General features: G+C 42.3%; 1 protein-coding gene across 1 annotated transcript in view; it reads left to right on the forward strand.

Annotated features, from left to right (window-relative positions):
• Positions 1 to 23,404, forward strand: part of FRMD4A (FERM domain containing 4A) — a 196,078-nt gene that overhangs the window by 80,927 nt on the left and 91,747 nt on the right. Inside the window, exons 4-6 of the mRNA XM_070947795.1 lie at positions 6,607 to 6,699; positions 10,664 to 10,748; positions 22,063 to 22,119. Of these exons, the coding sequence (XP_070803896.1) occupies positions 6,607 to 6,699; positions 10,664 to 10,748; positions 22,063 to 22,119 (235 nt within the window). The remainder of the gene's footprint in view (positions 1 to 6,606; positions 6,700 to 10,663; positions 10,749 to 22,062; positions 22,120 to 23,404) is intronic.

Below are 23,404 nucleotides of genomic sequence, written 5' to 3' on the forward strand. Positions count from 1 at the left end.
TTTGCTCTCGGAGAGGAGTCTAAATCTGGCCTCCTTTCAAGTGCAGTTGATCTTCTTTGTTTATTATTATGCATTTTTTATTAAAAAAAAGAGAGACTATAGATCAAAGGCGAGTTCCAAATCCCGTCGCTACCAGTTCACTCCTGTGCGCGGGGCACACGAAGCATCCGGGCAGAGAGCACAGAAGCAGGGGTGCACAGAAGCATCCAGGTGGGTGGGCGGAGCCTCCCGCTGCCACCGCCGCTACTGGTTCGCCCGATTCTGTGCGAAGCGGTAGCAACCCACCACTGCTATAGAGGGATTATTTGGAGTGTTTTAATTCCTTTTGCAGAAACTGCCTGGGGAAGCTTTAGAAATGGGAAGCAGGAAGCCATGCGGATGGATGGATGGATGGATGGATGGATGGATGGATGGATGGATGATAGATAGAGGGATAGATAGATAAATTGATAGATAGATAGATGATAAACAATAGATGATAGATAGATAGATAGATAGATAGATAGATAGATAGATAGATAGATAGATAGATAGATAGATAGATGAGAGAGAGATGAGAGAGAGAGATGGATGGATGGATAGATAGAAGATAGATAGATAGATAGATAGATAGATAGATAGATAGATAGATAGATGAGAGATAGATGAGAGAGAGAGAGAGATGAGAGAGAGACATGGATGGATGGATGGATGGATGGATGCTAAATAGATGTAGATAGATAGATTGTAAATAGAGGGATAGATAGAGGGATAGATAGAATAGATAGAATAGATAGAATAAGATAGATAGATAGATAGATAGATAGATAGATAGATAGATAGATGAGAGAGAGGGGGGAGATAGATAGATAGATAGATGATAGATAGATAGATAGATAGATAGATAGATAGATAGATAGATAGACAGACAGACAGATGAAAGAGAGAGAGATAGGAGATAGTTAGATAGATAGATAGATAGATAGATAGATAGATAGATAGATAGATAGATGGATGGATGGATGGATGGATGGATGGATGGGTAGGTAGGTAGGTAGGTAGGTAGGTAAGTAGGTAGGTAGATAGATGAGAGAGAGAGATAGGAGATAGATAGGTAAATGGATGGATGGATGGATGGATGGATGGATGGATAGATGATAGATAGATAGATAGATAGATAGATAGATAGATAGATAGATAGATAGATAGATATATGATAGAGCTGATTGGAGGTTGAGGCTAAAATTTTCAGTGTGCATAAGAGACAGAAAGTGTTAAAGGCACAGAAGCACACTTATAGACTCTGTTGTGCAAGCAATTAGAGAAGTGATAGTAACCTTAGTGGTTCCGGGTGTGTTACAGAATTTTGTAAACAAGGAAAATATTGTTTCCTTAAATCCTCTGGATTCAGAAGGTCACCACATCTGGCTGACCTTGTTTGGTTCAGTAACTAACCAGGATAATACCTGGATAGAAATGATAAGGCTATAACTCTGGAAAGTCATAAAAATAAGTCAAAGGAAGACAGTGTGAGACCACTTCTGTCCTGTTGCCAAGGAAACCACATTCATGAAATCCCTAGGAATCCACCGTGACTTGAAGGAGACTAAATTTACTTACCCAGGTTAAAAAGACAAACGTTGATTTTAAATCATCTAAACCCACATCTATTAATTTGGTTCCAATTGACTTTCAACTTGATTCATTGTCCCATTTTCCAACCCACAGCTTCTATTAAAAGGCATCTATTTTCATGTGGCTCAAGACCTTCGTGGAAAAGCCTTTTTTAAAAAAATAAAATTAGTTCATCAGAAAAAGGTACTCCTGATGTTACAACTTCCTAAGTTTGGTGTCCTGCTGCCTAGCTGTTTCTCCTCCAACATCAAGAGGCTACCAGAATTGGAACTGTTGGTTTAGTCCAGGTGTCAGCAACCCACAGCTCTGGAGCCGCATGTGGCCCTTTCAGCCCTCTGCTGTGGCTCCCAATGCTGCTGCTGCCGCCTCCATGGCCTGCCCACACAGTGAAAGTTAGCGCGCTTCACCATGGGGGAGATGGGGTCCCTTCCTCCTCCTGGTGCCCATTACGACGTGGAGCTAAATGTGACCCTCCCCACTCGCCCCCAGCAACAGAAGTGGTGTTGGCTGCAGTGCGGAGCAGGGCAGTTGTCTCGGGGCGGAGAGCAGGTCTCGCGTCAAGCACCAACCAAGGCTGGAAGCAGCCACCCGCCATTTCATGCTGCAGTAGGGCAGCAAGAGACAGACAGAGAGAGAGGCAGAGATACAGAGACAGAGAGAGACAGAGATAGAGAGAGACAGAGAGACAGAGAGAGAGAGACAGAGACAGAGACAGAGACAGAGAGAGAGACAGATATATATATATATATATATATATATATATATATATATATAGAGAGAGAGAGAGAGAGAGAGAGAGAGAGAGAGAGAGAGGGAAAGAGAGAGAGACAGAGAGAGAGAGAGAGAGAGAGAGAGGGAAAGAGACAGAGACAGAGACAGAGACAGAGACAGAGAGAGACAGTCATGTGACTGGGTGGGAGTGAGTGACGTCAAGTTGGCCACGCCCACTCAGGTTTTGTGGCTCCCGGTGTTTTCTTTTCTGTGGGAAATGGGTCCAAATGGCTCTTTGAGTGTTTAAGGTTGCAGAACCCCTTGGTTTAGCCTGTGTTGAAAGGAAATGAGTAACTTGCTGCTTTCTGATATTCTAAACCACATAAAGGTTTCAGCTCTGGAGGAAAATTTACGGGAGTTAAAAATTACTTGTATGAAGAATTTGCATTTATTAACTTCCCTAGCCCAGGATATCAGACTCGCAAAATAGTCTGATAGGAACAGGGTTTCCACCGGGGGCTTAATTTTGATCATGGAGAGCCATCCCTTCATCTAGGGTGGCCAAAATTAAATTGTCACAGACTTTTGAAAAGTTCTTTGACGTACAACAGAACTGACTTTTATGCTACTTGTATGGAGAGGAGCAGAGAAAACGTACGCCGGTGTTAAATCCAGCATGCTTAAAATTGGAGCACCGAAGAAATCAAGTTAATTCCTCAAGAATTATCCTTGTCAGCCTGCTCACCTTTGCTCACGTTTATGTGTTTAGTTCCATAAATATTTATATCCTCTTGATCTTCTGGAAGATCTTCGCTTTGGATGATTATACGGCACAGTTAAAGCCCAGTCAGGAGTTGTGTTTTTGAAAAAAAATGGGTGTTTTTCGCATGAGCAAAAACATCTCAGCTATTTTGTTTCAGCATCTACATCGGGTTATCAAAAGTTCTAGATCTTCAGAAGATTCAGATAGTCGTATGCATAGAACAAATAATGGCATAAGTATTCCCAGACAAACGTGACTCTGTACTGACATCACGAGTACCTTCTACGATGTTCTTCAACCTAGAACTAAGGAGAACCTTCCTATCTGTGAGACCGATCAACCAAGGGAATAGCTTGCTTCAGAAGTTGTGGGTGCTCCATCATCTGAGGTTTTTAAGAAGGGACTGGACAACCATTTATGTGAAATGGTAGAGTCCAGGAGTCGTCAAACTTGGCAGCTTGAAGACTTGTGGACTTCAACTCCCAGAATTCCTAGAGGGAGCCAAGATCCCCTTTGAGGTATGGTCAGTTCAAGTCTGGGAGTTGAAGTCCACAAGTCTTCAAGCTGCCAAGTTTGAAGACCTCTGTGGTAGAGGTTCTCCTGCTTGAGCTGAGGGTTGGATTAGAAGACTTCCAATGTCCCTTCCAACTCTTGCTATGCTATCTTTTGTGTCAGGGTCAACTAGATCTGCTCACCTTCCGAATTACCTGTTGATGCTTGGGTCCTAGACCCAACTCCACTTGATAAGATGGAGAAGATGCCAAGAAGAAGGACCATCTAGCATATATGTTGTGCATCTCTCTCTTCTAATGCCGTTTTTACAATGGCCTATCTCACCCAGGAGCAAAGGACAATCCATACACTAAATTCATCCCAATTTCTGACTCCAAGCAGCATAGTGCTTATTCTGATGATAGTCCAAGACAAAGATGAAACATTGCAAAAAATAATAATATTGGTTTCATTTCTTTAAAGGGACTTAGGCCACATGGCTACATGAAACTGTAACGGCCTTCCTGGGTTGGACAGATCTCTAATCTTGTAACCCATGGCCAAATCCATGCCAAGAGCTCTCTTTCTAAGAGTCACTATTCTACTTTGAACAGAGGGTTTCCCAACCAGTAGCGTCATGATGTCGATTCAACATGGAAATAATCTAAATGGAATTACTGGCGGGGGAGGGGGACACCTAACAGACAGTGGAGAAATAAGGAAAGTATCTCATCGGAGATTTTTCCATTAGTCCAAGCTGAAGCAGACTCTGATGAAGTTTAGGAGCCAAAATCAAATGATCTTGCTTGCTATTAGAACAATTAAATCAGTGGAACGACTTGCCTCCAGAAGTTGTAGGTGCTCCAACACTGGAGGTTTTTAAGAAGTTGGACAATCATTTTCTCCTGCTTGGGCAGGGGGTTGGACTAGACGACCTCAAAGGTCCCTTCCAATTCTGTTATTCTGTCATTGTCTGTCTGTCATTCTCCCCCCCCCCTCTCTCTCTCATTGTTTGTTCATATTTTGGGGGTCGATCTTATAAGAAGATCCTCCCTCTTTTGTGAGCTTGTTTCAGCCGTAGTGATTCCCCCCACTTGGTATTTTACATTAACCGGATAATTGTCAAGGGAATTGCTGCCGTTTTGTTTTATTTTTTAAGTTGTAAAATTGATTACAAACGATAAACTGCCCAATATCTGCAAACACATCATTGTCCTTTTCAGCCAAAGTGGGAGTATCGTTTGCAGAGTGGCCGGATCTGGTTTCTTTGAGGGTGGAATCAGAAGGGCCTTGAGAACATCAAAAGTCGAGAACCCACCCAAACTCTCTACGCCAGTGTTTCTCAACCTTGGAAGCTTGAAGATGGGTGGACTTCAACTCCCAGAATCCCCAGCCGCTGGCTGGGGGATTCTGGGAGTTGAAGTCCACCCATCTTCAAGCTTCCAAGGTTGAGAAACACTGCTCTACACCATCCAAGAGCTACTTCCAGCTTAATCAAAAGAAATGCCTCCAGAGAGCATCTCTGGGAGCAGCAGCCCGTAGTAACTGCTGCTTACTCGGAGTGTGAACGAGCGTGCAAGAGAGGAGCAGCTGTGTTTTCCCAAAGCTCTCAAAAGCCAGTTTGACAGAGTTTATTTGCAAGGCTGTTCCAGACATACCGAGTGGCAAATAAAATGTCTGAGACGTTGTTTGGCCATGTTTTAGCCTGCGGAGGAATCTTGCAGGCCCCGTATAAACTCCTGACATTAACAGTGTTTAATAAATAAAACCGGCAGACTTTCAATTATCGCGTCCCACAAAGGGTGGTCAGGAGAGCAAAGAAGGACCCCGGCTCTTATCTCTTCTCCTCACCATTTTCTCCTTCTCCATCTCCAGTTCTTGCCTGGACAGGTTGAACTTTCTGTGTTAAACATCTGAACTTGAAGTGATACCACAGCCATCCCCAAGAGTCTACAACGTTTATCCCTCAAGAGCCCTGGGATTTCATTCTATTTGAACTTCTTATGCTTGACCATTGCAAACCAGTTTTCCTTTCCCTCTCAGACCTTCCTGATGTGTTGATCTTCAACTCCCATGGTTCTTAACCCCGGTGTCTCAGAAGTATGAGAGTTGGGGTCCCACACACCTGGAAATGTTTAGGTTAGTGAAGCTGAACCAGATGAAGTGTTCGTTAGAGAGGCAGGGGATAGTAACGATTGAGGTGTTTGACTAAGTCTAAGGAGACCCCAGTTCAAGTCCTCATTCAAGGAGACATTTCACTGGCTTTGGGGTCAGTTACTGTCTCTCAATCTAACCTTCCTCAGAAGGTTTAATTAATTAATTTAATCTTTAGTTTAATTTTTAAACCAAAGATTTAAAAATAGTGGAGGAAAGAAGTAGATATGCTTAAGTTCCTGTAGGAGTGGCAGAGTAGAGGTAACACGGTTGGTTGGTTAGTTGGCTGGTTGGTTGATTCATTCATTCATTGATTTTTTTTTTAAATTTGATTTATATGCTGCCCTTCTCTGGAGACTCTGGGTGGCTTACAATGCGTTAAGCAATAGCCTTCATACTTTTGTATATTTATACAAAGTCAGCTTTTTTTTTTTTTAATTTGATTTATATGCTGCCCTTCTCCGGAGACTCAGGGTGGCTTACAATGCGTTAAGCAATAGCCTTCATCTTTTTGTATATTTTATACAAAGTCAGCTTATTGCCCCCACAAACTGGGTCCTCAATTTACCTACCTTAGAAAGGATGGAAGGCTGAGTCAACCTTGAGCCTGGCGAGATTCGAACCTGCAGTAATTGCAGGCAGCTGTGTTAATAACAGGGTGCACTAAACCACTGTACTATCAAGGCTCTTATTGATGAAGCTTATTGATTCATTCATTCATTCATTCATTCATTCATTCATTCATTCAATTTTTATGCTGTCCATCTTCCCTTACAAGGTGACTTTGGTCAATGCAATGCGATGATATAAAATGACATAAAATGGTTTAATATCCTAATCCCCTTTTCTCTCTGTGTCTGTTGTTTAACCAGGGGCCATTTGAACTGGCTTCAGTTGGACCGCCGGGTGCTGGAACATGATTTCCCCAAAAAATCTGGATTGGTTGTTTTATACTTCTGTGTCAGGTGAGGCTTTTTGACAAGTCATCTTTCCAAATCATCTTATTCATGGATTTTATTATTTCATCTGTTGCCCTGAGGCCTCATTGAACATCAGATGTTGACTACCGACTAGGATTCATCACAAAAGTCCTCGCACGCTTTTTATCTGTTTTGTAAAGAGAGAGGTGATTTTTATTTTTTTAAATCCCAACTCTGCTGATAGTTTAGTCATCGTCATAGCAGATCCCTGGTTTGGAAAGAGTTCTACATGAAATGGATAAGACCCTCCTTTAATCACTGGTGTGTAAGTGAGAAGAGTCACAACCACAGAAATGGGTTCTAAGACACAGTAAACACAAAAAGGAAAGGAAGGAAAGGAAAGGAAAGGAAAGGAAAGGAAAGGAAAGGAAGGGAAAGATGGAGGAGAGGAGAGGAAAGGAAAGGAAAGGAAAGGAAAGGAAAGGAAAGGAAAGGAGGAAAGGAAAGAAAAGGAAAGAAAAGGAAAGAAAAGATGGAGGAGAGGAAAGGAAGGAAAGGAAAGGAAAGGAAAGGAAAGGAAGGAAAGGAAAGGAAAGGAAAGAAGGAAAGGAAAGGAAGGGAAAGATGGAGGAGAGGAGAGGAAAGGAAAGAAGGAAAGGAAAGGAAAAGGAAAAGGAAAGGAAAGGAAAGGAAAGGAAAGGAAAGGAAAGGAAAGGAAAGGAAAGGAAAGGAAAGGACAGTCGAGGTGTCCACATAGTAGGAGAATCAAAAACATCCAACAAATGTAAATGAGAAAGAGGGAGGGAGAGAAAAAGAAGGAAAGGAAGGAAGGAAGGAAGGAAGGATAACAGCATAAAAGAATAACAACAGAATCAAAAGCATTCAATGTAAAAGAGGGAGGGAGGGAGAGAGAAAGAAAGAAAAAAGGAAGGAAGGAAGGAAGGAAGGAAGGAAGGAAGGAAAGAAAGAAAGAAAGAACTAGAAGTCACTATCTCCTGGTGATTGGCCCAAAGTCACCCAGCCGGCTTTCATGACTAAGGCAGGACTAGAACTCACCATCTCCTGGTGATTGGCCCAGCCAGCTTTTGTTCCTAGGGAGCAACTAGAACTCACGTCTCCTGGTTTCTAGACGAGCCGCTTCATTATTACACGAAAGTGACTCTCTATTTTGCATCCAAAGTGCCGTAAGACTTAGAGACATTTCTAACAGATTCAGTTTAACTAAACACCCAACATGGCAGAAGCGAGGGAACTGCGTCCAAAATATTTGGTGGGTATTGAATGGCCTAACCTTGGAAGAAACCTGATATTTTGGGGATTTTAATGAAATAGTAGAAATCTTCAGTAAAGCTCCATCATTTGAACTTATTCCAACGTTTTGAACAAAGCTGAGAGAGAAGGGGGAGAAGGAGAGAGTGTTATACCAATTTCTTTTTTCTTTTCTTTTTTTTTTTTAATTTTTGCAATCACTTCCTGGTCTTTTATTTCTAGAAATCCCATGGTTTTCAAAAGTCTCAGAATTGTAAGAAGTGCAATACTGCCCTCTGCTGTTTCTCAGAAGCATTTTCTTTCTTTCTTTCACTTAGCCTCCATATATTCTCTTGCAAGGAAGAACATTTTAGTAGTTTCTTCACCTCATCCAGTCTTCTGCCTTCAGACTGGCCAATATTGAATACGGCTGGAAAATCCACAATCCAAAGAGGAGTATATATTTTTCATTTTTTGCTTCCCTCTATAGATCATTAACTTCCTTTATCGTTAGCCACGCCCTGCATAATTCGGGCAAATTGACTCTTAGACATCATAATTCTTCCTTTTAGGAAATTGGCATCAAGACTCTTTCTCAAAGCAAGATGGGGTTTTCTTTCAGTCGTTGCGTAGGGGCCACGTTTTCCAATATTGCACACTTCTTTGAGTTGTTCTATGGTCCGTCTGGTGTCAGATTTGATGGTGTCCAGCCATCGTGGTCTGGTTTCCTTTTACCACTACCTCTTCCCAACATAATTGCTTTCTCCAATGAATTTCCCTGCCAAAATAAGTCAGATACAGTTTTGTGATTTTTGCCTTCCTGTGAATTGTGCTCCGATACTTCCTTGTTAGTCACCCAAGGAACACGCAGGCGCCTTCTCCAGAGTCACAGCTCAAATGAGTCAGTTTTCTTCCTGTCTTTCTCTTTAAATAGCAATTAGCACTTATATACCACTTCACAGTGCTTTACAGCCCTGTCTAAGGGGTTTACAGAGTCAGCCTCTTGCCCCCAACAATCTGGGTCCTCATTTTACCCACCTCGGAAGGATGGAAGGCTGAGACAACTTTGAGCTGATCAGGATTGAACTGCTGGCAGTGGGCAGAGTTAGGAAGGAAGGGAGGGAGGGAGGGAGGGAGGAAGGAAGGAAGGAAGGAAGGAAGGAAGGAAGGAAGGAAGGAGGGATAATGGCAATAGCCCTTAGACTTATATACCGCTTCACAGTGTTTTGCAGCCCTCTTTAAGCAGTTTACGGAGTCAGCCTCTTGCCCCCAAGAGGCTGACTCCGTATCTGGATCCTCATTTTACCCACCTCAGGAGGACGGAAGGCTGAGTCAACCTTGAGCCGGTCAGGATCGAACTGCTGGCAGTGAGCAGTGAGTTAGCCTGCAATACTGCATTCTCACCACTGCGCTTCCAGGGCTCTTAAAGTTCCCATTCTCACAACTACAGGTAGCTCCAGGGAACAAAATAGAGTAGACTAACCTACATTTGATTGCCAAGCTGATGTCCTTGCTTTTCCATATTCATCATGTTCATCCTAATCCTTAGATATCACAATTAAAACCTCTTCTCTGTCCATCCAGGATGTCACCCAGGCCAAAGAACGTTTTAATTCGAATGCCTTTGTCTGCCTTCCTTCTTTTGTTGAGTGTTATTAGTGAGATAAACATTGCAAGAAGTGCTTTAAGGAACATGTGAGTTTGAGGATGGATATTCCGAAGGACGGTCACTTTATTTCCATCTATGTGATGAAGTGCACGGGGAGATTCTAGGACAGCTCCATTTATTCTATAAATTAGCAATTTTCAACTGAAGTCCTGCAGCGTAAAGAAACATTACCAGCGTGAGTGCGTAGAGGTCTGATCGATCAGGTTCTTAATCAATAAAAGGGGGAAGGTTAACGGCCTACGGTTTGTTAAGAAGATCAAATACACATTAAAGTAATGAGCATTCTCCTCAGCTTTTAGGAAGAGCCCAAGATTTAAATCTAGCTACATAACAGAGATGAATCAGATGTTGTGAGAAGGGTTGGTAAGGAGATTAAAGATTGCAAGAGTAAGAAAAAAATCAGAAAGTATTCAAAGATTCCTTGGGAAAGACTTGCGGTTTTTTTTAAATACCTTATGTTACTCCGTATTGGCGACAGGAAAGGCATCCGGCCAATAAACACTCGGCTCCATTCGATTGCCCAAACTCCGCCCCCCAAGGGATTATGGGATTGTTAAAAGATGATGATGATGATACAGGTAATCTTCGACTTACAACAAATTCAGCCTTTGAACAATTCAGCACCCCATTTTTTAAAAATGCTGTTCCTTTTCAACCAACACCCATCCATTGTCCATCCTTTGTTCTTCCCCCAAAACCTCTTCGAAAAAGCCGCAATTTCTCAGGTTAGGATGCATCCTTTGTTTTGACGCCGCTCGGCAGTGCAAATCCTGAAGGACCACGGCTGGGAAAAAGTAAACAAGCCCAATTCTAAAATATTTATGGAGCTATCAATCCGTCTGTGAAATAAAACAAGCTTTAATGCCTTTCCTATCGGATGGTGTCTTCAGGGACCCACAAATCTCGCCGACAATCATAACAAATCGAAAGAAAAAGGAATTTTTTTCCCCCTCCTTCAGCCCTAAAGGCGCTGCTTTTTTTTTTTTTCCTCACATCCAGATAAAAAAAACAAATTGAATCAAGGCTCCTGTATTTATTTCTCAGCCGTGTTTCTTTTCTGAGCTGATTTGACTTGTCTCTTTCGTTTTCCAGGTTCTACATTGAGAGCATTTCTTACCTGAAGGACAACGCCACCATTGAATTGTTTTTCCTGAATGCCAAGTCCTGTATTTATAAGGCAAGTGCTGGATGTTTCTTCTTCTTCCTGTTTTTTGCAACGGTTGAACTCAAACCTGGTCAATGCTGGCTAGATCAGGGGTGTCAAACCAGTGGTGAAATCTGAACCAGTTTGCTACCAGTTTGCTGGCACACTGCACATCAAAAGGAGGCTTGGGAAAGTAAGTAGAACAATGAGGGAGGACCAGCTGTGCCGCATGATTTAACTTCGCTAAGAAAGCAGGATTTCCTGCTTTCTAGCAAAGCTAAACTGCGCGGCACAGCTGATCATCGGAAATACCGGTTCGCCTAAACTGGTAGCTTTTATCACTATCGATTCTCCCGAACCGGAGCGAACCGGTAGCATTTCACCCCTATAAACTCAAATTTCATTGAGGGCCACATCAGGGCTGTGGTTGACCTTAGGGGGTGGGGGTGGGCAACTGGGGGGGCGTGGCCAGCTTGACGCCACTCACTGGGCATGGCTGACTGGCAGGGGTAGGTTCTACTTACCTTTACTACCGGTTTGCAACGGGACCGCGCACATGTGTGCTTGCTTCTCTCTCTCTCTCTCTCTCGTGCACTTCTGCACATGCGCAGAAACTTCCTGATGGCATCCGGGTCCATAGGTGGAGCCTCCTGCTGGTTTTACTACTGGTTCTTGTGAACCGGTCCGAACTGGGAGCAACCCACCACTGCCGACTGGGTGGACATGGGCAGCTTGACGCCACTCCTCAAACTGCTGGCATGTTTCCTCTTTGCATTGGGTAGACCGGGCCGAAGCCACGCAGGTAGACCAGGATGGCCCCACGGGCTGGATCCGACCACATTGCAAGCTGGATCCGACCACATAGTGGGCCAAATCCAGCCCTCAGGCCTTGAGTTTGATACCTCTGGGCTAGATAATAGAGGAACACTAGCTGTGCTCACACAATCCATGTAACCAAGTCAAGTACGGGTAATCCTCAATTTACAACAGTTCATTTAGTGTTGAAAATGACGATGGCACTGGAAAAAAAGGGACTTACGACCGTTTCTCAACCTTGTGGCCGTTGCAGCATCCCCCTGGTCACGTGATTTGGAAGCTTGGGTTACTGGCGTGTACTTATGACGGTTGTGCTGTCCCGGGGTCATGTGACCCCCTTTTGTGTCCTTCAGACCAGCAAAGTCAATGGGGAAGGCGGATTCGCTTAACAGCCATGTTACTAATTTAACCACTGCAACGATTCGCTTAACAACAATGGTATAAGAAATGTGATAAATATGGGGCAAAATGGACTTAACCAGCCACGGTAGCGCAGTGGTGAGAGTGCAGTACTGCAGGCTCCTTCTGCTGACTGCCGGCTGACTGCAATTCGGCAGTTCGAATCTCACCAGGCTCCAGGTTGACTCAGCCTTCCGTCCTTCCAAGGTCAGTAAATGAGGACCCAGATTGTTGGGGGCAAGAGGCTGACTCTGTAAACCGCTTAGAGAGGGCTGCAAAGCACTGTGAAACAGTATATAAGTGCTATTGCTACCGTATTGCTATTAACAAATGTTTCACTTAGCAACATAAATGCTGGGCTCAGTTGTGGTCGTAAGTCAAGGGCTACCTGTACAAACTTAGCCGGCATATTTACATGACATGTTAAGTTTGATTAATGTCCATCCTGGTTAGATTTTTGGGGTCTTACTGTGCTGTGTCAACTTGGCGAATAATCTACCCAGCCTTTATGATCGACCGTTTTTAGAATGGATGTATAGTTGCTCTTTAAAACGTTCCCAAAGAGGCTTTTTTCTTTCAAGAGGCGAACAAAAAAAACTTTCTCATTTTTCATTGAAGACGTTTCATTTCTCATCCAAGAAGCTTCTTCAGTTCTTTTTTTTTTTAGTATTTCCTTTTTTTTAATTGAAAATTATTAAAAAATACAGAAAAAAAAGTATAACAATATGGATAGAATTGCAGAGAGTAATATAATACATATAGAGTTTTAAAGTATCAATTTTTGCCTAGAGATAGTACAAACCTCCATTAAACCAACTCATTAAAAGAAAGAAAAGTTTATCCAGAAGAAAAAAAAATTCTCAGCTGCCATGCAATGCTCCTATAAATATTTACCCACGTTCACATTAAGGTTAATATTTTCATTCTTCTTAAGATTTCTTTTTTTGCAGCCAAGCATACCATCTGTCCCAGCTCCTATATAACCCCGATTCTTGTCTATCTCGCAAAAGTCCAGTAAGCTTGTCTGCTTCTGCACAGTCCATGATCTTTGCGATTAACGTAGCTTCTGATGGAATATTTTTGGATTTCCATTCTTGCGCGAATGAGATCCTGGGTGCAATGCAGTTCTTCAGTTCAGAATGGAGGAAGCTTCTTGGATGAGAAGCAAAACGTCTTCAAAGAAAAAACAAGAAAGTCCGGTTGCCTCTTGAAAAAGCCCCTTTGGGAGAACCGTGACCTGGAGGATGGAGAATCTTCCATAGACATCTTTAAAACGATATCCAGAAGACCCCCCCCCCCCAACATGAGCCTTTAGCCCTGTTATCCAGGGGCCAAAGCATCATTAGAGCTCATTTGAAGATGTTCATTAGAATGATGACAGCCTTGCAGCTAAATCAGACCGGAGGAAAATTTCCAGCCAATTGCAGGGAAGGGTCCAAAGTTGTTGAAAACTTGCTATTTACCTGTGTAATGCTGAGGAAATTATTCCCATCCAAATGGTTACGGGGTTTGCAGGGAGGAAAGGACCGGCCTGACTTAAAATAAAACCTTCCTAAATGCAGAGTGTTGTGTAACCCATTGGCAGACCAAGACTTTCCTGGACTTTAAGCAGAAATACTGTATTTCCTAAAATCTGAAATTCCACTTCTCTCTTGACTAATGAAATGTCTGCATTTACCCAATACACTAACCTTGAAAAAAAAGAAGCTATGTCAAAGCCAGTAAATTGTGCCCTGCTGTTTTATAGCCATAATGAAGATTGATTTGATTTGATTTGATTTTGAGATGACTTAATACAAGAAGCTTCCAACACATGTTAAATTAAGAATGCATAATGTTGGCTTAATCTAGCATGTTTTGACACTGCTACAACAGAGGATAATTGAATTGCCTGTGTAACTAGCACGAACGCACTGACGCATTTAATTAGAATTATGAATCGTCCAATGTGAACTCTCTAGCCTTGGGTTCATGCTGGTCTCTTCCAACCTTGAAGACCAGCTACATTTGAGGAAACACAGCAGGTGGCAGCAAAGAGCTGATCTTGGCTAGTGTTGACCAGAAGCCAACTGCAATCAATCAATTGTTGCAACCCCAGATGGATTGTAGAGCTATTGAATTGGGATAGTAGAGCTGTTTGGTCAATGGTTAGCCAAGGAAACTTCGTAAATGTACAATAGTTAACCGTAATTCAAAAATCAAGTCCTGACTTTATAACTAAACCCAAAAACCTCTCTTTAAGTTTCAGTTAGCATTATCTTCTAGCAGGGAGTTGGTAGTCTTCTAAGAATCTAGAATCATAAACCATCAATCCCAATTCAAACCAGTACAGTCCACAGAGGGAAGTTTCCTGGTTTGTTTGGCCATGCCTACAAGAAGAGTAGATCATTTGTTCCAGATAAACAAGTATTTTAAAGATTTTCATTTCAGCATTGCATCAAAAATCAGTATATTTGGATGAGTAAGTCAAGAGCCACATAAGATTCATAAGCAAAAGATAAGTGTATATTTCTATATATAATGGTACCTTGGTACTCAACTGCTTTGAAACTCATCAAATTTGGTACTTCAGTCCATTCAATGGGTATGCACCAAGACAAATTCCTTGTGTGTCCAATCACACTTGGCCAATAAAGAATTCTATTCTATTCTATTCTATTCTATTCTATTCTATTCTATTCTATTCTATTCTATTCTATTCCATTCCATTCCATTCCATTCCATTCCATTCCATTCCATATTTTCTATTCTATTCTATTCTATTCTATTCTATTCTATTCTATTCTATTCTATTCTATTCTATTCTATTCTATTCTATTCTATTCTACTCTACTCCTGTTCTGTTCTGTTCTGTTCTGTTCTGTTCTGTTCTGTTCTAGTCTAGTCTAGTCTAGTTTAGTCTAGTCTAGTCTACTCTACTCTACTCTACTCTACTCTACTCTACTCTACTCTACTCTACCCTACCCTACCCTACCCTACTCTACCCTATCCTATCCTATTTTGATGCGAAAATTTTGTCCTGGTGCTCATTGTTTGTTTGGTATTTAATGCACAAGCTAGAACTTATTGGTGTCAGCTGCCTTGTGACTCACTACATTACTCCTTATGGGGAAAAATGTGTTGGGTATTCATTGTTTTTGGTAGTCATTGTGGCCCCCAGAACCAATTAACGATGAGTATGGAGGAACCACTGTATTTTGTTGTACCAGTTGTAGCCTCCTCAATCATTGCACCCAGAACTCAAAGTGAGGATGAAATGTCTAGAGGCAACGTTTAACCACTTACACATAGATGCCAAGAAGTCAACTTTGACGTAGCCTTGAAGTCACCAGAAACAAGAATCAACCCACTGTAGCCTTTATCTTTTACTTATGATACAAACTCTTTGCTTGTAGCGTGAATCCAGTTACCTGGCCCAACAAAACAGTTTTAACAGAACAACAGAGTCAAAAGGGACTTGGAGGTCTTCCTGTCCAATCCCCTGCCCCAGCAGGAGACCCTATACCAGACAAATGGCTGTCCAATCTTTTCTTGAAAACCTCCAATGATGGAGCACCCACAACTCCTGGAGGGGAACTGTCAAGTATTTGCAAGCCATTGGCACATGTGTCATATAGACATCAGTGGAGGCAGAGAGTGTCTCCACCCCTATGTGGAAAGGAGGGGCTTGCCCTGAGTATAAAACCCCCTCCAACCTTTTCCACCTTGCTCTCTCTCTCTCTCTCTCTCTTTTCGCATTTGTTCCTCATGAGACTTGATTTCTGATCAGGGTAGTCACACACACTGCGTGCCCCCTATCCTATAATGAATGCTGAGACAGCCTTTGTACATAGTTAATGCTTTATTATATGAATAAATATATTTAAGACATGTATTCATGCATCTGCCTCTGAACTCTTCTATGCTCCTGGGTGTTTCTATGATCCCAACTTCACAGAATGGTAGCAGAGGGAATGGTAGCAGAACTCCACTCCAGGAGCTGTTGAGAAGGCAAGATGCCCTCCAAAATAACCTGTGAGAGAAGCTCCCCTGTTGTGACCAGAGGCCTTCAACGGAGGAGAACTTCACATCAGCCCCAGTCTGAATCGCCGGAAACCGTTCCACTGGTTGATTGTCCTCACTGTGAGGAAGTTTCTCCTTAATTCCAGGTTGCTTCTCTCCTTGATGAGTTTCCATCCATAGTTTCTTGTCCTGCCTTCTTTGGTGCTTTGGCAAATAGGTGGACCCTGTGGCAGCTCTTCGAAGTGGACAGTGTCCCGGGGGGTATCACGTCACGCCTGGTTCTTCTTTTCTCCAGACTAGTTTTGAACCTTCTCCATTCCTCTCTGCTTCAGGACAGTCTTTCTTCAATGAAATCTTTTGATCCTGAACATTTCTATGGAACGCATACCTACCGTAGGAATGTGGCTTTTAAGTGCAGATTCAGGACAGCCCAGAGAGAAGTTTTAGGAAGCATTGTAAACTACCAGGAGCTGCTGGGGGCGGTTGGGGGGCTTAGCTGAAATGGATTCCTTGCTTGCTTCTTTGCCCCCAAGCACGTCTGCGGAGGTGGGCAGAGGTGGGGGGTTACTTTACTCCGTGCCACGACTATACTGTGGGAACTGTCCCCTTTTCCTTCTCCCAAGGTGTCTGTTGAATAGGCCGCCTTGTTTTACGTTCATTAGTTCTGCCTCCAGTGCTAATTAATAACAGGGGCTATTTTTCTCCTTCTTATTATTATCAGCCTTAGAGCGACAGGAATCACAATTCCGTTGTTGCTTTTTTGAGGCAGGAAGAAACGGAGACCGAAAGAGAGGGGGTTTTCCTAAAGAGGGAATGCAAACTTCCCAGGTTCAAAGCGGATAACTCTCGTGGACTCCCTGCCTCGCCTTGAGGGAAGCTGTTTTCGGATGCAGTTCTTAGCAAGAAGGGGAGATTAAATTGGGCTCTTTTTATAGGGTCATTTTTAGGAATTCCTAATAGAAGGCATTAGGTGGTTTGAACTCTCTTAACCCAAATAGATATTATTATTATTATCTCTTTTATTCATTAAACATGAAACTCAGTCAATTGAACATTTAAAAATGCATCACAAATACCATTGACTGATGCTAATGGTTGATACGGGTTGCTGCCAGCGTCCTAGGTATCAACCAAGTACCTTCTTAATATATACGATGTTCCAAGTAGCACAGTTTTTTGCAGTTCCGCTGGTGTTATTGCAGAAAGCTGCAATTTGTTGATGTATCTTATAAAATTCTTGGACATGGTACCGAGTGCCCCAATGACAATACATAACACTCTTACATGCTTCATCCATAGCTGTGTAGTTTCGATGGCCAGGTCGCGACATTTCATGATTTTTTCCATTTTTTTTTCTTCGATTCTGGCATCTCCTGGTGCCAATAAATTGTACATTTCAGTTTTTGACAGCTGTGATATCTGGCGTATTACGTTCCAAATGACGATCCGTCTGTATTTGAAAGTCCCATAAGATCTTCACTGTTTCATTTTATAAATTTATAAATAAATTTTATTATTATTAGTTCTTTGCACAGTCAAACAGATGTTCAAGCTGGACCTGGGATAGGTACAGTAGATGTGGATGTTTGATGGTCTTAAAGTTTTCATAGCAGGATGTCAGCTGTTCCAAGTAAAACTGCCTTCTGCAATTGACCGATGGGGATTTTGCAATGCCGATGGGGTTCCAGAGGTTCTCCCCAGATGTTTTGCTTTGAGTTAATTTTGACCAGTAAATCATCCTTCTGCTGAACCACAGTCTCTCTCACCCACAAAATATAGATAATGTTTTTTTTATCTTGTCCTTCTGTTTCTCTCAACGATCATCCTGGATTTCTTTTCAGCTTGCAGGCAGCAGGTTCAATATTTAGTATTGGAAGCTCCTAAGAACCTTCTGTGAAAGTAAGACCATAAAAAAGCTAGGGTTGGGTTTTATTTCTAGTTTTGAAGGAGGAAATAGGAGGGCCTCGTGTGAAGCCATGGAGATGCTGGTTTGTGCTTTTGCTTTGATGGCAGCATCCCCTAGAGTTGAGTTCCTTCAACCTCAAGACAAATGGACTTCATCTCCCAGAATCCCCCAGCCAGCAGGCTTTGTTAGTAGCACCTTACTTGCGTAGTTTTGGACAAGGAAATCCCAACCTTCTTCTCCGAAACTACATTTTTTATTTTCTTTCTGAGTAACCACTAACAAAATCTTAAAGTCACGTTTGAGGAGGTCCGTCATGGTCTCCTCCTCTTGCTCTCCACGGAAAATACACGCTTCCTTTAACCTATACTTCCTGCAATTTTATTGTACACCCTGGGTAAGAAATATTTCAGGTTGAAGAATCGTACTAATAAATAAATAAAGGAACACCTTCCTTGGGGTGGAGAAGGGTGTAACAGACCGGCTTAACTGCAATGAAGTAGGATCGAAGTCTTGAGTTTTGTGTTAATCTGGTGGCTTTAATACAGCAGGAAACTCTTAAACAAGACAAGAGGTTTTGTTCTCCTTTGCAAAGAGCAAACTTTACGCCTTGTGACTTTGAGGTGTGCCCTTCATTTTAACACCCTGCGGAGTCATCCATGGGAAGGTTAAAAGGACAGGAGGGCAGCTGTCACTTTTTAAATGGTTGTGATGGTTGTGCAACACAATTTTTTTTTAAAAGTACAAACCTTCAACGGCAGGTTCCCAACCAGCCGTTGTTGCTTTTTGGACTCCCCCTGCACATTTCTCCAAAGTTGTATAACCCCCTTTTTTTCCCCCTTTCTGTATAAATTTAAAGTTTCAATAGGAAAGGTTAGCTAAGTATTTACGGGAAGTTCTTTTCCTGAATTAATTGGAACGTGTCCCGCCCACTTATGCAAGTAATGAAGAAGAAAAGACATTTTTAAAAAATTCAATTACACAGGTGGCCCTCGACTCACAACCACAAGGGAGCCCAAAATTTCTGTTGTTTAAGTGAGTTGGTTGTTAAATGAATAGAATAGAATAGAATAGAATAGAATAGAATAGAATAGAATAGAATAGAATAGAATAGAATAGAATAGAATTCTTTATTGGCCAAGTGTGATTGGACACAGAAGGAATTTGTCTTCGATGCATACACTCTCAGTATACATAAAAGAAAAGATACGTTCATCAAGAATCATAAGGTACAACACTTAATGATAGTCATAGGGTACAAATGATACAAGCAACAAAATTAAAGTGATACAGTCATAATTGGAAAGAGATGGGTGGTGGGAACGATGAGAAGATTAATAGTAGTGCAGACTTGGTAAATAGTTTGACAGTGTTGAGGATTGAGAGTGATGGCGTTCAGGAAAAAAAACTGTTCTTGTGTCTAGTTGTTCTGGTGTGCAGAGCTCTATAGCATCGTTTTGAGGGTAGGAGTTGAAACAGTTTACGTCCAGGATGCGAGGGGTCTGTAGATATTTTCACAGCCCACTTTTTGACTCGTGCAGGATACAGGTCCTCAATGGAAGGCAGGTTGGTAGCCATGGTTTTTTCTGCAGTTCTAATTATCCTCTGAAGTCTGGGTCTGTCTTGTTGGGTTGCAGAACCAAACCAGACAGTTAAAGAGGTGCAGATGACAGACTCAATAGTTCCTCTGTAGAACAGAATCAGCAGCTCCTTGGGCAGTTTGAGCTTTCTGAAAAGAAAGAACATTCTTTGTTGTGCTTTTTTGATGACGTTTTTGATGTTAGGTGTCCATTTTAGATCTTGTGATATGGTAGAACCTAGAAATTTGAAATTTGGTCCCATTTTATGACCGTTCTTGCCGTTGTTAAGTTGGTTGTTAAGTGAATCACTGCAAGTATTAAATTAGTCACTCGGTTGTAAAGTGAATCTGCCTTCCCCATTGACCTGGCTTGTCAGAATGTCGCAAAAGGGGATTGCATGACCCGGGACACTGTAACTGTCATAAGTATGAATCAGCTGCCAAACCTCTGAATTTTGATCCTCCTGACCATGGAGATGCTGCAACGGTCGTAAGTGTGAAAAACGGTCATAAGTCGCTAAACGGGCTGTTGTAAGTCAAGGACTACCTGTATACTTTCAAGAAAGAGCTATGCGTACAAACAGAAATTACTTTTAATTGTGAGGTAATAATTAATAGAAAATGCACTGTAGGAGTTAGTGATGGGAATTGTAAGAAGGGAACTTTTGCTATTAAATGTCCAAGTGGCCCAAAAAAGAGGGGGAAAAAAACATGGAGGCCCCACTGGTTTTTGTTGGCTAAAGTGAAAATCTTTTGGGGAGGAAGAGAAAAAGAAGGAAAAAAGACCTGGGAGTTGTGAAAAGTGTGCTAAGCGTGAGAAGGCCCTGGATGGAATGTTGTGATGCAACCAACACACTTTGAATGTGCATGGAATGTTGTTGTGGGTACAAGAGGGGTGGGGCTTTCATTGTGACGTGCCCTCCGCCCTCTTGCCAAGGCGGACACACACACACACACCCCTCTGGATGTCTCTTGAAAAGCAAGTGCCACAACCGATATGGCGCAACCATCGTGAAGTCACTGCCCTAAATTGCTACTGGTGTCTCAGTCCCTGATGCACACACATCCATCATGTCATGGGCTCCATGTTACGTGTCACTCTTTGCCCTCCCCTGTCCTTTCCCTAGCACTTATGTCTCCCCCTCCATTAATCTGGAGATGGACCAAACATCTCTTCAAACAGGGTGTCAGCGCTTCAACACTGGCATAGAGAGTAGAGGAGAGAGAGATAAGCTCTGAACTTTTGCCTGCTAAATCCCTTTGAAGTCGGGTTGTCGTGGAAATGAGGAGGGGGGACATTCCTGGGAAATGACGAGACAAGAAGCCTGAAGAATGACTTGGAAGATAGCCAATGAGAAGCAGAGATTTGGGGATCGGAAAGGGAGGGATTGGGGGGCAAAACGTCAGTCTTGTCCGCATCGAGTCATGATCCGGTGGCTGTGCTCAATTAAAGAAAAGATTTCCTTAAAGATTGGCAGTTTGGAAATTCATTTATTTTGAGATAGCATCGAAGTCTGACACAGGGAATGGTTTCGTGTAGAAGACAATATTCTAAAAATGGAATAGGAATAGGGTAGGATAGGGTAGAGTAGGGTAGAGTAGAGTAGAGTAGAATAGAGTAGAGTAGAGTAGAGTAGAGTAGAGTAGAGTAGAGTAGAGTAGAACACAACACAACACAACACAACACAACACAACACAACACAACACAACACAAAAGTTGGAAGGGACCTTGGATGTCTTCTAGTCCAGCCTCCTACTCAAATAGGAAACCCTATGCCATTTCTGAAATGTTGGCTATCCAATCTCTTCTTAAAAGCCTCCAGTGATGGAGCACTCACCATTTCTGAAGGAAAGCTCTTCCACTAGTTAATTCTTCTCACTGTCAGGAAACTTCTCCTTAGTTCAATAGGTTGCTTCTCTCCTGGGTTAGTCTCCATCCGTTGCTTCTTGTCCTGCCTTCAGGTGCTTTGGAGATTAGGTTGACCCCCGTCTTCTTTGGGGCGGCCCCTCAAATATTTGAACACTGCTATCATGTCAACCCTAGTTCTTATTTTCACTAGATTAGACATGCCCAAATTTTGCAATTGGTGGTATGGTATTAGTATTATAGTATTAGTTGTTATGGTGCAATCAGTACTTTTGAGCTACTAATTAACATGAACAAAAATTGGTCCCCAATTTACTTTTTTTCTTCACCTATCATTCCATTTTCTTTTTTAAAGAATTCTGTGAAAAGCAGAAATCCGGCAGAAATCCTTGACATTCTATCCTAGTGCCTGCACATACTTCTTCTCCTAAACTTCTACATGTCGTGTACTGGAGCTATTTTTAGAAATCCATGAGAAAAGAATGATGGTGAACCACAGGAAACCTTCAGGATGATAAACCACAGTCCAGGCAGTTCCAAAAATAGCACAGCAAATATTTAAGAGAAGCGGGAGAAAATCTGTATCTTATGTCCTTTTTCCGTACTACTTATATGATTGTTCAAGAAACGTTTTGTACGCCAGAAATCCTTGGTGGGAACCCAAACTAAATAAATGAATAAAATATGTATGTTGGTTTCATGTTGCTGGAAACTGTATTGTAAGATATTAAATAAAGAGACGTTTTTACTTTCCTGATTTCCATTTCTCTTTTCCCAAAAGGAGCTGATTGAGGTTGACAGTGAAGTGGTGTTTGAGTTGGCTGCGTACATCCTACAGGTAAATTGTGTAGATTTTGCTGTTGCTGTTGTTTTGTTGAAAGAAGGAAACATGAACATTGATGCTATATGAAAGGGGTCTCCAACCTTGGCAACTTTAAGACTTGTGGACTTCAGTTCAACTCTGTGTTGTGACCTCGGCTTCCTGAGTCATTAAAACACATGGGTAGTCCCAAAAACCTCTTCTATTGCAATAGCTGTGAATTACGTTCATTCACAGCTGAGTCCCAATTAGTTGCAAAAAGTCATTTGGGAGAAGTCCTTCGGGATAATCACCAACCTTTATCTCCTTTGACACTCTGCCAAAGACCTACTTGGCAAAGCCACACCGAGTCCAGAATCAAACTGAGATGCCAATTGGGAACAGAATTAACAATGTTGCTTTCCTGCAAAGGGCCCATGAGCCTTTGCTCCTCTTTTAAGCCTTATGGGAGTGGCCAATCATCTCCAGGCCTTACTCCTGAGTTGTCCCTTTTGTTTTAACTGTTTGTGCCTTCTGACAGCTCTGCACATGCATGCACTAGGAACAGGCTCCTCCTGTTCCTCTGCCTCTCTGCTGTCCGACTCAGCGGCTCCGGAATCAGCGTATCACTCCCAGATAGCCCTGGCCCCATCTCTGTCTCCGACGCAGAGCCCTCATCCAAACCTTCCCCAGACTCCAGGACTGGCCCATTGTCCTCCCCAGTCTCCTCACTGTCCGACTCCGCTGCCAGCTCCGCAGGCTGCTGGCGGACCACAACACTCTGGGAGTTGAAGTCCACAAGTCTTAAAGTTGCCAAGGTTGGAGACCCCTCCTCTATGAGATTCTATTCTCTGGCAATCCTAATTTTGGTATTATTCCCATGTGCATTTAGCCTCTCTTTTTAAACAGGAGGGATAGGTACCAGCTGAGGATTTTCCAGCATTTTCTATCTCTTTCATAGCCAATAGATCGATGGGCAGAGAGCATAATCAATTCTATTTCATCTTAGGCTGTGGTTGAGATCTCCATTATAAAATCAAATCCAGGGAGGTATTCCTTCCTTCCTCTGGCTCTCATAAATATATATTTTGTTCTAGCAAGTTAATAATCAACCCCATGATATAATTAGCAGGAAGGAAGATAGTTAGCCCCAAGGGGATCATAAAATAACTGGTTTTTTCCCTGCCATTATACTGCTGGTTAATTGATTGCCAATTAACTGGAATTAACAAACACAATTGTAAATTCTACTCCAGACATCCACAAACATATCCTCTGAGCGTAGCAATCAATTAATTTAAAATACAGCAACAGTACTTAAGTC

The sequence above is a fragment of the Pituophis catenifer genome, unplaced genomic scaffold (genome assembly GCF_029215685.1).
Source record: "Pituophis catenifer annectens isolate HBS135680 unplaced genomic scaffold, rPitCat1.0.hap2 SCAF_7, whole genome shotgun sequence".
Lineage (NCBI taxonomy): Eukaryota > Metazoa > Chordata > Lepidosauria > Squamata > Colubridae > Pituophis > Pituophis catenifer.